The sequence below is a fragment of the Mauremys mutica genome, chromosome 1 (genome assembly GCF_020497125.1).
Source record: "Mauremys mutica isolate MM-2020 ecotype Southern chromosome 1, ASM2049712v1, whole genome shotgun sequence".
In the NCBI taxonomy this organism is placed as follows: domain Eukaryota; kingdom Metazoa; phylum Chordata; order Testudines; family Geoemydidae; genus Mauremys; species Mauremys mutica.
Window position 1 is genome coordinate 341,952,978 of NC_059072.1, and position 18,003 is coordinate 341,970,980.

The window sequence follows — 18,003 nt, forward strand, 5'->3', positions numbered from 1 at the left end:
AGACCAGATTTTCTGCAGACTCTCTATCTGATAATGTACCCAAGCACCTTTTCTGGGGATGTGAGCACACAATCTGGAGGGTTTCTGAAAAAACTGATATGGTAGTTCCATATCATGGTGAGAAGGGGCCATGAGAAGTTAAAAGCTCCCAAGTTTACAGTTAAGAAGGTTGGTTAGTTCCAAGAGCAACAGTTAAGCTCAGAAGGCGAGAGAGACAGAGAGAAGTTAGTATGAAGTGGAAATTACTTTCTGAGGATGTCAGAGGTGGACCAATATCAGGTTTATAATGGAAAGCAAGTCTCAGCCTTAATTATCTCCACAATTACTTGCAATACACATTGACTAGATCTATTGCATAACAAAGTGTCACCTAGAGTCACTTTTCAGAACAAAGCCACACCTTAAAGAGAGTTTTACTTGTGTCCCTAAAAAGGCTGACAACATCCCTTGTCATGAAGCGGCAAAAGGTTTGAAAGTCAGGTTCATTCTAGTTCAGTGCTACACAGATGAGTTAGGGATTGTCTATATGGAGGAAACTGACCAGCATAACTTTGGTATAATATAGGTATTCTGGAGTATCTCCCCCATGTGGACACTTTCAGAATAAAAAGTGATTTTATTCCAGAATTACTCCATTTTGTGAGCAGAGTACCTATTTCCGCAATAAAGATACTTTTATTTCAGAACAGAGGGCTTGTCTATACTACCCACCAGATTGGCAGGCAGCGATCGATCCAGCGGGGTCGATTTATCGCATCTAGTCTAGACACGATAAATCAACCGCTGAGCGCTCTCGCATTGACTCTAGTACTCCACCGGAGCAAGAGGTGCAGGCAGAGTCGACGGAAGATCGTCAGCAGTCGACTAACCACAGTGAAGACACTGCAGTGAGTAGATCTAAATATGTCGACTTCAGCTACGTTATTCATATAGCTGAAGTTGCATAACTTAGATCGATCCCACCCCCAGTTTAGACCAGGCCAGAGTCTCCGCATGGGAAGCTATTAAAGCATACCTATTCCAGTCAATTTCCTTGAGCAGAAAAGCCCATTGTCACAGCTCAAGAAGGAAGAACAATGGCTGAAAGACAGAACAATCACATTCACCCAGCCAGCCAATGAGAAAGGATTAGCAGCTGTATTGAAGCTCTGCTCCCCTTCCTTTATAACCAGAGTTAAGGTAATAAACAGAAAGTTACCAAAAAAAATTCATTTATTATAATGATATTTATGTCTGCTTCAGGAAGGTAGAAATTAAAGGTCAATATCAATCAGCTATACCATTTCCTCCAAAGGACTACAATTTAAATCAGGCATGCTGTGCCAGGTATTACACTTCATGCACGTATAAATATTGATGAAGTACAAAAGGATGGAAAATATTAATTCACATAGTGGTATACTGACAAAAACAGCGGGAAAAATATGCACTTAATTAGTAAAGACAGAAAACAAGATGGGAGAACCTTTCATTTGGTCATTTTCTTATTCCAATAAAAGTGTGGCTGCTTTTCAAAGAAGTCACAATAGGAAGCATATCGGAATAATTCTACAAATAAAAAGGAAAAACTGAAGATATTATATAGCAAGTCATTCTCAAATATTTAGCATAGTGTATACCAACCTTAAAATGCAAAAAAAAGCAATATACAAGCTCCCATTCGCAGTCAGAAAGGAAGTTGACTGCAAAATCTCAGGTAGCAGTTTGTGCAGATAATAGTCAAGCTTTCGTTTCCTGAGAACTGCTGCAATCTGAGGGGGGAAAAAAAAGATGCACACTTTAATTTAACTACCTTTTTTACATTGTAAAGAAAAAGGGGACTACTGCGCAGGGAGACGTTCATGTAAACAATACATCAAAGCCTCTTAATTTACTGACATACTGTACTTCTATGAAGCAACAAAGAGTCCTGTGGCACCTTAAAGACTAACAGATGTATTGGAGCATAAGCTTTCGTGGGTGAATGCCCACTTCATCAGGGAGGAGAAACTGATTTTGTAGTTGGCTAGCCATTCACAATCTTTGTTTAATCCTGATCTGGGGTGTCAAATTTGCAAAAGGAACTGAAGCTCAGCAGTTTCTCTTTGAAGTCTGGTCCTGAAGATTTTTTGCTGTAAGATGGCTACCTTTACATCTGCTATTGTGTGGCCAGGGAGGTTGAAGTGTTCTCTTACAGGTTTTTGTATATTGCCATTCCTAATATCTGACTTGTGTCCATTTATCCTTTTACGTAGGGACTGTCCAGTTTAGCCGACGTACATAGCAGAGAGGCATTGCTGGCACATGATGGCGTATATAACATTGGTGGATGTGCAGGTGAATGAAGCAGTAATGTTGTAGCTGATCTGGTTTCCTGAGAAAACTACAATGCATTGGTGATCTCCCAGAAAACACTATCCTAGCCACCATGGATGTGGAGGCTCTCTACACAAACATCCCACACACAGATGGAATACAAGCTGTCAGAAACAGTATCCCTGATGATGACACAGCACAACTTGTTACTGAGCTCTGTGACTTTATCCTCACGCACAATTATTTCAAATTTGGTGACAATATATACCTCTTGACCAGTGGCACCACCATGGGCACCTGCATGGCCCCACAATATGCCAACATTTTTATGGCTGACCTGGAATAACGCTTCCTCAGCTCTCGTCCACTCACGCCCCTTCTCTACCTACGCTACATTGATGACATCTTCATCATCTGGACCCCTGGGAAGGAGACTTTGGAAGAATTCCACCACAATTTCAATAGCTTCCACCCTACCATCAACCTCAGCCTGGACCAATCTACACGGGAGGTCCACTTCCTAGACACCACAGTACAAATAAGCTATACCAAAAACCCACCAATCACTATGCCTACCTTCATGCCTCCAACTTACACCCCGGACACACCACACGATCCATCGTCTACAGCCAAGCGCTGAGGTACAACCACATTTGCTCCAACCTCTCAGACAGAGATCAACACCTAGAAGATCTTCACCAAGCATTCTCAAAACTACGATACCCGCACCAGGAAATAAGGAAACAAATCAACGGAGCCAGACGTGTACCCAGAAGCCTCCTGCTACAAGACAAGCCCAAGAAAGAAACCAACAGAACTCCACTGGCCATCACCTTCAGTCCTCAACTTAAACCTCTCCAATGCATCATCAGTGATCTACAACCCATCCTGGACAATAATCCCTCACTTTCACAGACCTTGGGAGGCAGGCCAGTCCTTGCCCACGGACAACCCGCCAACCTTAAGCATATTCTCACCAGCAGCCACACACCGCACCATAACAACTCTTACTCAGGAACCAATCCATGCAACAAACCTTGATGTCAACTCTGCCCACATATTTACACCAGCGACACCATCACAGGACCTAACCAGATCAGCCACAATATCACTGGTTCATTCACCTGTACGTCCACCAATGTTATATACGCCATCATGTGCCAGCAATGCCCCTCTGCTATGTACGTCGGCTAAACTGGACAGTCCCTATGTAAAAGGATAAATGGGCACAAGTCAGATATTAGTAATGGCAATATACAAAAACCTGTAAGAGAACACTTCAACCTCCCTGGCCACACAATAGCAGACGTAAAGGTAGCCATTTTACAGCAAAAAAACTTCAGGACCAGACTTCAAAGAGAAACTGCTGAGCTTCAGTTCATTTGCAAATTTGACACCACCAGATCAGGATTAAACAGACTGTGAATGGCTAGCCAACTACAAAAGCAGTTTCTCCTCCCTTGGTGTTCACACCTCAACTCCTAGAAGAGGACCTCATCTTCCCTGACTGAACTAACCTCGTTATCTCCAGACTGATTCTTGCCTGCATATTTATATCTGCCTCTGGAAATTTCTATTACATGCGTCTGACGAAGTGGGCATTCACCCACGAAAGCTTATGCTCCAATACATCTGTTAGTCTTTAAGGTGCCACAGGACTCTTTATTGCTTTTTACAGATCCAGACTAACTTGGCTACCCCTCTGATACTTTTACAAAGAATACCATAAAGATTTCCTCTGAACTTGTGCAGCTGTGAGGATGCAGAGGCAAATCCCAAACTATGACCATAAGAAGAATTTTATTACCTTGCTGACCACAAGAGTGGGAGAAAGCTAGCAGTTTTAAGCTGATGATAAATTTTCACAACACTTTATGTTCCAAGGTATGGAAATGAATACAGGTTAAAACATCCCTAAGAAGTCCAAGCATAAGCCTTATGCAGACCCCCCCATAAAATAATGAAATATTTCTGTAAATTTTAACTTCAAAGACCCTAACTTTTTTTTTTTTTAACCTTGACGGGCAAGTCTTCCTAAAAAAAATTCACTCTGAGGCCAGAGATCAGAAAAAGCGAGCTTAGAATAACCATATCATTTATACAAAGCATCTCTTATTAGTAAGTCCTCTCTTGCAAAAAAAATCACACAATAAGTGTCAGCCAACAGATAACAGACTAGATATAGACAATAAATATGCCTAGAGGTTAATTTAATGTCTGCTTCTATGGTTTATAAGAAGGGTGCGATTACTTGCGAGAAAAGCATATAGCTTTTTAGATTCAGTCTGTCAACTAGAACTTGAAGGTAGGAAAAAGCTCACATAATTGTTCTGAATTTCCATGAAGTTAGTATAGTGGTGAAGGACAAAGATATATTCATTTAGCATTTCCTATTCAGATTTCCACTACTGCCTTTCATTCTTTCCTCCACTTCTCTTCCTCTCATCTGAGTGGACTAGGGCACCAATCCTAGCGCAAATCAGCAAGTGACCCATGCCCCACACTGCAGAAGGCAAAAAACCACAGGGTCTCTGCTAATCTGACCAGGTGGACATTCCTTCCCACCCCCAAATATGACAATCAGTGAGACGCTGAGTGTGTCAGCAAGACCCACCAGCCAGAAACCTCAGAAAGAATTCACTGTAGTCACTCAGAGCCCTCCCTCATCTAGTGTTCCATCTCAGACAACTGGAGATACAGTAGAACTTCAGAGTTACCAACACCAGAGTTATGAACTGACCAGTCAAACACACACCTCATTTGGATCCATAAGTAGGCACTCAGACAGCAGCAGAGACAAAAAAAAAGCAAATGCAGTACAGTACTGTGTTAAATATAAACTACTAAAAAAATAAAGGGAAAGTTTAAAAAAAGATTTGACAAGGTAAGGAAACTGTTTCATTTAAATTAAGGTGGTTAAAAGCAGCATTTTTCTTCTGAATAGTAAAATTTCAAAGTTGTATTAAGTTAATGTTCAGTTGTAAGCTTTTGAAAGAACAGTATCAAAGTTCTGTCAATGTTTTTCAAGAGTTACAAACAACCTCCATTCCCAAGGTGTTCATAACTACTGTATTTACTACTAACAGTCGGAGATGGATCACATACCATTGTAGGCAACCTCATCATACCATCCCCTCCATAAACCTATCAAGCTCAGCCTTGAACCTAGTTAGATTTTTTGTCCACACTACTCCCCTTGGGAGGCTATTCCAGAACTTCATTCCTCTGATGGTTAGAAAACTTCACCTAATTTCAAGCCTAAGATTTTGATGGCCAATTTATATCCATTTGCTCTTGTGTCAATACTGGCCCTCAACTTAAATAACACCTTTCCTTCCCTGCCGTGTATTCCTCTGAGGTATTTATGGGGAGCAATCATATCTCCTCTCAGCCTCTGTTTGGTTAACCAAGCTCCTTAAGTCTGCTGTCTTAAAGTAAGGTCTCCATTACTCTGAGCTTACTAGTAGTCCTTGTCTCCACCTGTTCCTGTTTGAATTCATCTTTCTTCAACATGGGAGACCAGAACTGTATATAGTATTCTAGATGAGTGCACCAGTGCCTAGTACAAGGGTAATGATACTTCCTTATCTCTACAGGAAATACCTCGCTTGATGCATCCTAAGATTGCATTAACCTTTTTCATGGCCGCCTCATATTGGTGGCTCACAGTCATCCTGTAATTGACCAGTACACCTACGTCTTTTTCCTTCTCTGTCACTTCTAACTGATGTGTCTCCAGTTCATAGCAAAAAAATGTATTGTTAGTCCCAAAAGGCATGACCTTGCAATTTGCACTAATAAATTTCATCCCATTTCTATTACTCCATTTGTCATAGTCATTCAAAACTTCTTTATGACAGTTAAGTCCTCCTCCGTACTGGTTACATCTCCCAACTTTGTGTCACCTGCAAATTTTATTAGCACACTCCCCCTTTCTGTGACAAGGTCATTAATGAAAATGTTAAATCAGTGTGTACCATTCTTCTTTCCCTGTTCCTGAAGAACCTGTCAATGGGGGCTCTTCTGGATTACAGGAGACTAGGCAAGTGAGCCAGCTGGATTCCACTTTATTCTCCCTCTCCATCCTCCAAATTCTGCAGGGGAAAGCATCACTAAAGTCAATACTGCCAGAAGAGAAGGAGGAAAACCCCTTTCAGGGAGATCTGGAGGCAGCTGCAGGTAAGGGCAGCTCCTGACACACAGCTATTGCAGGAACTATGTTGTCCGAAGGGCAGCAGGAGATAATAGAATCAAGCTTCAAGACAGATCTAGTTTTAAAGGCTGAAACCTCAAGCAGGGGGTTTGTTTAGCAAACCAGCTTGTAAGCAAAGTATGGGTAGAAAACGCTAAACTGAAAATTATTGTGTTTTCCCCTGTTATAGATTATTCCTGAGTAAGATGATAGCAAGTATTAGCCCCACTTTACATATGCAGGAACTGAGGCAGAGATACGTGACTTGCTCATAGCCACAAATACAGTCTCTGAAGTCACTGACTCTCAAGTCCATGTGTTGGCTACTGTTTGAGCATGAAAAATCTATACCCCACTGGGAAGTTGGAAGTTTCCTCTAGCAAACAAGATGGAGGGAAGAGGAGCTCTGACCAATTTATTCCAAAGATAAGATAAGATAAAATAAAATTTGAAAGCTTTTAGTACTTATGTTTATAAAGATATGTTTCTAAAAGCAAATCAATATAGTGCTGTCTTCCTGAGTATGCAGAAAGAACATTACAACACTACTGATGCTGTCCTCCCAAACACCAACAGAGTAAAATTTACTGGATTGAGCAATTATACTGCTGCAATGCAAAACATGTGGTCACATTGGCGTTCCTCCAGAAAGTTATGAGCAGAGGTGGCATTGGAGCTTATTCAAGAGGGAAAACAGTCAAAAAAAATCACAGACTAGTGGGGGAGTAGCAAAATCTCCACTGCCTCAACATTAACAGTCAAGAGCTCAGAAGATTTGGGGAAAAGAGGATGAGAAAAATCTCCTTTCCATCAACCAGATAGGGCACTTGGACTTAAAACGTAATCAGATACGTCCTAATTTATACTGGAGCAAGGCCTTAGCAGGCTCCTGGTAGGAATCCCAATACCTTCTCCATTCTCAGCAGCAAGTTTGGGAAAGGATGGCTCATCTGGCCCTTCTACTGATTAGTGTCAAAACTCGTGCTCTGTGGAAAGAGAAATGCATTCTGGGGCACAACTGGAAGAGTGGGCAAAGGAATGAGTTAGAGGCTCTAGTAAGCGGGGCCAAGTAGGATTTGCAGAGAAGGTGGGACAGACTACTTTGGTACAGAATATGAAGTTTCTTACTTGTCAAACTTTCAAAATAGAGTTGATTAATAAGGGGGAGATACAACTGTCAGAGTGGGTTAGGCCCAAAGAGAGGTGCATGCTGTGTGTTTTGCTAAAAAAAAAAAAAGGGGGGGGGGGAAACTGTTGTAATTTTATCTCCATGATAGGTTTCTCCATTTCTTGTCCCTCTTCCTTTCACACTTGGACTGCCCTGTATCTTTCTTTCCCACTTCACATCCACCAGGCACTGGTCCTTTATTTCCCAGTTGGCTCTCCCTTGTTTTTCTGCTCCTCATTCCTAATTATCATGTTTCTTTTTCGAGTGCTTGCTCACAACCATTCCATTGTAGGTGTGTGTGCTTGCCATGTTCACCAGGACTGGAAGCATTTCCCTCAGTGGTATACGTAGGGGACCATTTCTGGTGCCCGCTGGAGTAGCATGCATATGCGCCGGTATAAGGGGCACTGGCTCCCCACTCTCTCAGTTCCTTCTTACCACTAGTGACAATGCTGGAACATCTCCTTGCCTCAGCAGACCTCCATGTGCTATGTCAACAGGCAAGGGGCAGCTCATTCGTTGGCTCTGTGGCAGGAGGCCCTCCGTCTGTGGAACTTCTGCATTCAGCATGCAATCCACCTAAAAGCCTTTCACCTTCCCGGCATTCAGAACATGCTGGCGGATCACCTCAGCAGGTCCTCCTTCTCTCACCACGAGTGGTCCCTTCCCTCAGAGGCTGTCAGAATGCTCTTCCAGAAGTCGGAAGCTCCCGAGGTAGACCTGTTCGCCACCAGATGGAACAGAAAATGTCATCAGTTCTACTCTCTGCAAGGACTCGGCAGAGGCTCACTTTCCAATGCCTGTCAAGCTCAGGAAATCTGATGTATGCCTTTCCGCCAATTCCACTCATCAGCAAAGTCCTCTTAAAAATCAAGAGGTAAAAGGCATGGTTCATTCTGATCACTCCAGCATGGCCTCGCCAGCATTGGTTCGGCATGCTCCTGGACCTGGCTATAGCAGCCCCGTGGCCACTTCCTAGTTCCCGGAGCTACTCTTGAAGGATCACTGTCGGCTCCTGCATCTGAACCTTGCCTCTCTCCACCTCACAGCTTGGATGCTGCACGGCTGAATCCAAAGGAACATGCCTACTCTACTCAGATACAGCAGATTCTTTTGAACAACAGAAAGCCCTCCACCAAATAAATGTACCTGGCAAAGTGGAAGCATTTCTCCTGTTGGGCGTCAGAACAGAGCATCTCCCCCACCCAGTCATCTCTGCAGTCCATTCTGGATTACCTGCTTCACTTAAAACACCAAGGCCTTGTCTTCTCTTCAATCAATGTGCACCTGGCAGCCATATCAGCCTTCCATCCTCGCATCCACGGTAGATAGGTATTCTCGCATGAGAAGACGATCAGGTTCCTGAAAGGCCTTGAAAGACTCTTTCCGCCAATCCAGGACCCAGTTCCCCAATGGGACCTCAACCTGGTCCTCTTCAGGCTCATGGGTCCACCCTTTGAGCCTATGGCTTATTGTTCCCTTTCCCAGCTGTCGTGGAAGGTCACATTCCTTGTAGCTATTACCCTGGTGAGACGAGTCTCTGAGATTAAAACCCTCACTTTGGAGCCCCCATACACAGTATTCTACAAGGACTAGATCCAGCTGCAGCCCCATCCGGCCTTCCTGCCAAAAGTGGTGTCATACTTCCATGTCAACCAGGACATCTTCCTCCCAGTGTTCTGTCCAAAGCTTCATACAACCAATGAGGACAGGCATCTGCACACTCTAGATGTGAGGCATGCCCTGGCTTTCTATCTGGAACACACCAAGCCCTTCCGCAGATCGACTCAGCTCTTTATTGTGACAGCTGACAGGATGAAGGGCCTTCCAGTGTCCTCTCAGAGGATTTAGAATTGTATCACTACCTGCATCCGTATTCGTTACAAGTTGGCACAGGCTGTGCCTCCACCGATAGCGAAGGCTCACTCTACCAGGGCTCCGGTGTCTTCAGCTGCCTTCCTGGTACATGTCCCTATCCTGGACACCTGCAGGGCCACAACATGGTCTTCAATACATACGTTCACAGTGCATTATGCCATCACCCAGTAAGCCAGAGATGACACTGGATTTGGCAAAGCAGTGTTGCAATCGACACGTCCATGAATTCCTTCCTGCCTCCAGAAGTACTGCTTGGGAGTCACCTACAATGGAATGGACATGAGCAAGCACACAAAGAAGAAAAGATGGTTACTAGCCTTTTTTAACTGTTGTTCTTTGAGATATGTTGCTCATGCCCGTTCCATGATCCACCCTCCTTCCCCCCTGTCAGAGTTCTGGCAAGAATGAACTGAGGGAGAGGGGAGCCAGTGGCACCCCTTATACCATGCATACGTGTGCCATTCCGGAGGGTGCCAGAGCCTACGGATACCACTGAGGAAAAAACTTACAACACCAGTATATGTGGCAAGCACACACACCTACAATGGAATGGACATGAGCCACACATCTCAAAGAGCAACAGTTACAAAAGGTTAGTAATTGTCTTTTCTCCTTTCTATCCTTTAGACCACTCGTACAGCCCCTATGTCTGACCTTACCCTGATCTTTTCACATCTACCATCCTGAGGTGTACAGGTGCTCCAACTTTCTGATAAGCATGCATGTACAGGTGCTTCCCATTGCTTTCACACACAAGTATTTCCAGTGTTCAGCTGTAATGTTCAGGAAGAAATTATTGCCTCTCTTTCCTACACACAGCAGGAGTGGTGGATGAAATGCTGAAAGATCGGTACTTCTTTTCTTCTGTACACCTTGTTGGACTCAGGACGATCAAGAATTAGGAGCTTGTAGCTGTGGGTAGAATGGAAATGGGGTGCACAAGAGGCTGAATGGTGGCCTAGTTGATAGGGCAGTGGGCTGGTACTCAGCAGACTTGTATTCAATTACCAACTCAGACCTGCCATGTCATCCTCAGCGATTTGCTTGAACTACCTCTGTTCCCCATCTGTAAAATGGAGAGAGAACTTCCCTATCTCACAGGAGTGTTGGAAGATAAAATCCATTAATAATTCTGAGCTGCTTAGATATTAAGGTGATGAGGGCAATATATGTATTAGATAGGAGAGGCTGAAGAGTCAACATAGATATGGAGTCTTGCTTGCTGGAAGGAGAAGAGTGTTCAGTGTATTGTGGGCAGCATTGAGAAGAGCTGCAGAGTCTGTTAGAGCTGAGCTTCTTAGCGGTCAGATAGTTTGTTAACATAACTGCAGGTAGAGAAAGGGGTGATTGACATTTGGTGACCTTGTCATTTAAATCTTAAATCCTCTGCAGTGCACAAAGCTCCACAGAGCAGGAAAATTTAAATTGTGAGGGCAGCAGAATCCCAGGCTTCTCCCTCTTTCTCCTGAGGTCTGTGTTTTCTTCATCAGTTTCCAGGAAAGCCTCCTAGATATCTTGGAACTCTGTCAGATTAAGTAATAAATGCTATCTTTTTCTCTGTGCATAGATACTAATCCTTAATTTTGGGCACGAGTGGATTTTGCCAACAATGATTAAATAAATCCTTAATACGTAACTGTAAACATATCCAGACTAGATATCCTTCCCCCACAGGAAACAGATCTGTTGCCTGAAGGTGTCATTTCTTATTTGATTTTTGGGGGGGGTGGGGGGGGGGAAATGTACTTTAATTTCGGCATTGCACATAAATGGATATTTAAATTGGGTGTTGAATGGTTTGTTTGCCAAAGTAAATAATTAACATTGTTTTCTGATCAAGCATATCTAACTTGAAGAGGCTGGAAACTATCTTTGCATATTTGTAGACTCGACCTAAACAATTCTCTTCTATAGGACTCTGCTAGGAAATACTGTCTTAGTATGAGAAAGTATTCTTTATATCCAGCTTCTGAAAATTCTGTTCTATGTAGTTTCTTATACAGGCCTCATCAACATAGTCTCTGAGTGAATTCCTGTCATGCATTAGGTGGTGATAACACAATTTCTACATCTAGTGTGTTAGGTCTCTTCTCACACCCCTGAAATATAGGGGAAGAAGGTCTACGTTTCCAGCAGCTTTATGTACTGTATAATATTTGCAAAATTCTTATTTAATAAGAAAACATTTAAACTATTAACTTTGATTATTCATTAAAAAAACTTTGCTAACCATGCATTGCTCCTTAAGGACTACTAGCATACTAAGTCTGAAGTTTTAAACAAGTTAGAGATATCAAGTGAAAACAAGAGGTTATTAATGGAAACTAGTTTGCAATCTTAATTATAGATTTCACAGTATTATATTTTGACCCTCAAACCTGAAAAATTAAACATGGCACTACAGTCCATTATATCAGAACACCAACACTTTGTAGGAAAGTATTTCTGCCACTTTTCTTTAAAAAATGCTCACAGATTTAATCTTTTTAAAAATATCTCTAGTCTTGCAAAGTTGTCATCGAAATGTACTACTCCAGGACCTAAAACCTATTCATTCACTCTCTATTATGGGGAACAAGATAATTCAAACACTAACAGTATTTTACTCACCCTTCAAAATAGAACTATTTGCTCTGCGCAAGCAGATTTTTGCAAGATAGACTAGCTCAATTAATACACTTTGCTAGGAAATAAACACAATAATTAGAAAATATTTTCAACACAAAAACTATGCATTAGCATTTAAAGACATGGGACCAAAATTATAAAGGTAGTTAGTGACCTAAAGATGCAGACAGGTGCTTAGTGGGGTTTCCAAAAGTGCCTGAGCTAGACATCTTTGTAAATCTGGCCCATAGTCACTACATTCAGTTATTGTTTCTACAGAAACTGTTGTTCATCCCTTCCCTTTGCACACCTGCAGTATATAGGCTATTAAATTTATTTCTATATAGGTAGAAAATGTAGCCAAATTATTGTTTCCAAGCCAACCACAACTTTGAATTTCCTAGAAGTTTAGCATTTACATTTGCAATTAAAACTTACAAAGTTTAACTGAATTTCCCTGCAATTTAAAACTGTGTTCTAAATTCAGCATGTTATTGAACATTCATACTATGGCAGCATCCATAGGCATCATGGCATCCACAGGCATCAGGTCAGGGCCCCATTGTGCGAGGCACTAGACAAAGATCTAGCACATTATATGAGAGATTCATATGATGCAACGTTTTAGATATGTGCATGCTACTAGATGCAATATTCTTTTTAACTGACTAATCACAATTAGTCTCACTATACAATAAATGCCCTCATTAGTGCGTTTTGTAAAGTTTTATTTCAGTGTATGGATACTCAGATATATGCATGGCTGCACATAAGCAGGGCCGGCCCACAACATTCTGGAACCTGAGGTGGGGAGCTCAAGTGTCGCCCCCATTCCCCGTCACTTGGGCCAAAACTTTGAAAGGTCTCAATTCTGCCTTCTTCCTGTTCTACTCCTCTCATCGTACTGCTCTGCTACCTACCCCAATAAAGGAGAACTAACAACTTAAAATGCCTTGTTCAAAAATTTTAAGTAACACTTAACTTTCAAATGCCTGAAGAGCAAATGAAACTTTTCTTGTATGCATAGTAAACGCTGGCATTTTTCTCTCTTTGAATAATCAAAGTGGTGCTTTCTGTGCCTTCTTGGTTGCAAAGATTTGAATGGCTTCCTGCTGAACGTCCACAGTCTGGGCCAGCTCATGCTCTGTTGAAATGGTTGCAAGGCCAGCCAACCTCTCCTGTGTCATTGTGAAGCGTAGATGTGTTTTTATTAACTTCAGCTTGGAGAAGCTGCATTCTCCACTGGCAACTGTTACAGGAATTGTTAGAAGTATGCGCAGAGCAACAAAAGCTCTGGAAAGAGGGTGGTCATCTTATTTGTGCACATATATTCCAGAACAGCCTTTGAAGTTGATCCTGCTGAAATGCATCTTGAAAGGGCTTTCAGTTCATCACCTAAATCACTTGCATCAATATCACGCATGTCATCATGTGTCAACACTGTCTCTAGTGCCCTGCGTTGCTGGTGTAAGTCTTCTTCAGGTATAGTGAGGAGTTTTGGAATATCATACAACATCCCAAATATACTGCTGTGTTCCTTGAGCTGCATGAAACATTCTTCAACTGACTGTATTGCACAATCTAGCAATTGGTTAAAGAATTCAACTTTGAACTGTTTTTTTGGGGTCTCTTATGGGATTATCCCATGCCCCATAATCAAAATGTCTTCTTCTTTGGTGACTCTTGTATTCTTGAATGGGTGGGAAAATAGCTTCAGTGTGAAGTTCCTCTGCCAACTTCTGTGCACTCTTCAGAACGTTTTGAAATCCCTCATCTGACCGGTAAGACTGTAGGTATGACTTTGCTTTGTCCAGTTGTTCCATTGCTCCAGATATATCAAGGTCAACACCTTGGAGTCTCTTGCTTACAACATTTACTTCAAAGAGTATGTCATGCCACAACACTAAGCCACACAGAAATTTGAAGTTATGTATGTATCTAGTGATTCCATTTCTCTCTTCCACTGTTCTCCCACGAACAGTTGCTGTCATAGCATTATCCTCCATAACGGCAACTATGGTATCATCTATCTTCCCAATTTGGTGTTTGATAGGCTTTATCACCTCCACTCGACTTTCCAATCATGTGGCACTCAGTGGTTTCAGTATCAGAGAGGATGTTACCAGATGTTGCTTCAAAATTTGCCATCCATGAGTTGATGCAGAGAAAAATACATAGATGCTTTGAATTGCATTAAAAAATTCAGCAGCCTCACGGGAAGCTGATGCTGCATCACTGACCACCAAGTTCAATGAATGAGAACTGCATGGGACTGTAGCAGGGTGGACCCTGCTCCTGCTGTGAGGGGTTTAAAAGTAGCCTGGCAGGGCTTGAGTGCTGCTGCTTTAGGCTGGGCTGATTGGGGAAGTGGCTGCAGGTGAAGCCACGCCCCAAACTGAGCCACAGCTGGCCCCTATAAAAGGCCAGGGAAGCCAGAAACAGAGTCTCTCTCTGCCTTCCGAGAGAGAAGGGCCTAGCTGCAGGGAGCTAGAGACCAGATACCTGAGTGAAGCAGGGCTGGGGAAAGGCTGAGGAGCTGGGGAGCTCCAGCCTAGAAAGCCCCAGGCTGCAGCCTAGCAGAGGGCTAATAACAGGTACTGGGGGTTGCAGAGGGCAGCCCAGGAGTAGGCCAAGGCAGCAGGTCCAAACCCCTTTGCCTGTGATGAGTAGGCTGATACTGCAGTCTGCCCCAGAGTGTGGGGCTAGACAATGACTGTCAGTAGCCGATACTGAGGCAAGGTGGGGATAGAGGGTGAGGGTTCCCTGAGAAGGGGAGACCCTAAGAGAAAGGGGTTACTGCTAGGGGGCAGCACCCCATGTAAGAGGGCACCGGGTCCAGGGAGGGACACGGGGGCCTGAAGACAGGTGGATCACCAGCCTGCAGAGGGCACTCCAGCGCTGGACAGAGCTAATTCCCGGAGTCACCAGCAGGAGGCGCCGCAGGGGTGAGTCGGACCCGTCTACAGGGACAAAAAAAGCTTGAGGGTTTAAACTCTTGGATCCATGGCTGCACTGCTCTGTTCTTTCCTCTCATACTGGCACCATTATCGTAGCCCTGACCTCTCATGTCAGCAATCGCAATTCTCGTATCTTCCAGGTTTTTAGAAGCACATTTGTCATACCAGCTCCTGTAGTTTCATCAATGTCAATACATTCTAGAAAATGCTCTCTGACAGTCACCATTGCAGGGACATTTTCACTAGGTTCTGGTGTTGTTACAAAATGCACCATTCAAGTCACTTGTTCCATATGGCTGATGTCAGGTGTGCAGTCCAGAATAACAGAGTAATATCTTGCTGACTTCAGATCTGCCACAATCTTCTGTTTGAGTTTTGTTACCAGTATCTGTATGATCTCATTTTGAATTGTTTTTCCAAGGTAGTGGTGTGTTTACATTTCTTGGGTGGTGACTCTTCTTAGATGCTCCTGAAGTATAGCATCAAACTCAGCCATCGGCTACACAATTTTAAGGAAGTTTCCATTGTTTGGCGCATACAGCGAATTTGAAGTGCCACACAGTGCGAGATTTTGGGTAGCAAGCATTCTCACAATGGCAATGAGCCTTTTCAGAACATTTGCCAGTAAAGAGACTCTGAGGCAATCTTCTCTTGATGCTGATCATCTATGGTGGCCTTTAACCTTAGTCTCATCTGGAAGAGTTTGCAACAAAAACAGTATGCAGCACTCTGGGTTTTTGAGCACATAAGCCATGGCCTCTCCACTTTGTCACCATTGGGGACTTCACGCCAGTAATGTGTTGGATGGAAACTCCTATTTTCATTGTCTTTGGGGAACATGCAGTTTTTCACTTGCTGTGGCCCATGCAGTACAAAGAAGTCCCTCAGGCTACTTTTCAAGTGGGTCCACAGTCCTGGATCATCTAGACTTAAGGAACTAAACTCAGCAGCAGCTGTTTCTTGCACCTCCACCACACTCTTATCTGATCTACACTTTTCTTCAGGAATGTGCATGGTTACATCCATTTGAGATGGAGATATGGAGGCTGCAGTAGCTGCCAGGTCACCTGCACTCTGACTAACTGGAAGATCAGACATCTCCTCACCACTCACATCCTCATTGGGGCCGGAAGGCTCACCGTGAACATTTGTGTCTATGTATCTCAGGAGAGCTCCTTCCTGCTTAGATAGAAAAGCTTCCTTTGCTTTCTTTCTTTTCTGAATGTTGCCCCAGAGGGGTGTTTTCTTCTTTCACTCATGACTGTTGTTCTGTGCCAGCTATAGTGGCTCTCAACACTCAGTTGAAGGGGACAAATAAGCAGGCTGGTAGCAGGGCCTAAGTGAGGGAAGATATCAGCGTCTTAAGAGCCTAACTGGCTCCTAATACTTCAGTTGACTGCCTGTTCTCCTCAAGTGGGTTCAGAGAAGCAGCAGGAAACAGGAAGCTCCCTGAGAAGCTGGTGTTAATCAGTCCAGGCTCCTGGGGGTGCCAGACAGGTACATAAGAGGCTCCTCCTCCTCTCTGTCCCTGCAGCTCCTGCTGCTTTCTGTTATTCCCTCTCACCTTTTCTCTTGCCTATGTTGCTTGTGCCCTCCTTCCTCCAGCACAGCACTCCACCATCTCTGTGCATCTAGAGCAGAGATAATACATATGCACCAGCAGCAGACCCAATTTCCTACACTCTGGGTCGTAGTGGCGCCCCCCCACAGTCTGGCACCTGGCCGCCTCAGTTCGCCTCATGGTAAAGCCAGCCCTGCTATAATCTATTTTGCAACCAGTTGTTTCTCAAACCTTAGCAAGTCATAGGTCTTACAGAGCACTATGAGTTAACATAAGTACAAAGATTTCAAATGAATAAATTGGTATTTTAGTTATCCAAGAGAAAAACACAGATTTTTATCATCTGTGGCCATGTAACTCATAAAAAAGCCATAATGAAATGTATTAAACATTTATTAAAAATAATTTGTGCTGAATGGGCTTTGAATAGAAGTGGCTGCTCAATAGCCACAGCAGCACTATGATTAGTAGCTATCCAAAAAATGAACCATCAATTCAATCTAAAACTTAGAAACTTACTACAGCAATGCAAATTTCACTTCTTTCCTCAAGTGCAAAAGCACAGAGATGACTGTCTCTCCTGAAGGTTTCTTAAAAATCATAAGTTATGATCATAAGCAATGGGTTTTACCAGCCAGGACAGACGAACATGTTAAGCCCTGTCAACATTAAGAAACTGACATTTTAACCTCTTCACAAGGCAGTATGGTTCCAATGTGCAGCTTTGGGCACTAAAAAGTTAACTCCACAAAAATGGAAAAATCAATCCCCACCAAACATTGATGCCTGGCTCAGTGACATAGCTGACCTCACAGCTAACAACTGGCATTCCACACAAGAGGAATGCCTGAAAAATTCAAAGCAATCTGGGCTGACTTTCTAGAGGTCTATGATTAATGTAGACGCTAAAGATATATATGTTTCTTCCTCTCCTCTCCCTTTAACCTAACCTTGTTTATTTACTCTGTGTATTATGATGAATCTGATATTTTAATATATCTGTTGTTTTTGGAAAATTCAACAAAAAAATTATAAATATAAAAAAAGGAAAACCGACATTTTAACTTCAGGTGTCAAACATGGCTCTTCCTACGAACAAAGATGAAAATGCATCTGCCAATCACAGACAGGGTCAACCGAGTTCAGCATCCATTTAAGAAACACTGGCTAACCACGTTTTCTTACAACAGTTGCTGAACATGGGTTGCTCTATCTATGCCAAAAGGACAACAGTATTAAACACGGGGGGGAAGAAAACTGCATTTGCATGCACTGGAAACAGCTGATTTTTAAAGGTAAAATTAGCCTTATACTTAGCTATGTGTATCACAAGCATTAAGAATAT

General features: G+C 42.9%; 1 protein-coding gene across 3 annotated transcripts in view; it reads right to left on the reverse strand.

Annotated features, from left to right (window-relative positions):
* Nucleotides 1-18,003, reverse strand: part of TMEM135 (transmembrane protein 135) — a 387,108-nt gene that overhangs the window by 345,466 nt on the left and 23,639 nt on the right. For all 3 annotated transcript variants that reach the window (XM_045020247.1, XM_045020259.1, XM_045020252.1), the window contains exon 2: nt 1,624-1,751. In XM_045020247.1, coding sequence (XP_044876182.1) covers nt 1,624-1,751 — 128 coding nt within the window. The remainder of the gene's footprint in view (nt 1-1,623; nt 1,752-18,003) is intronic.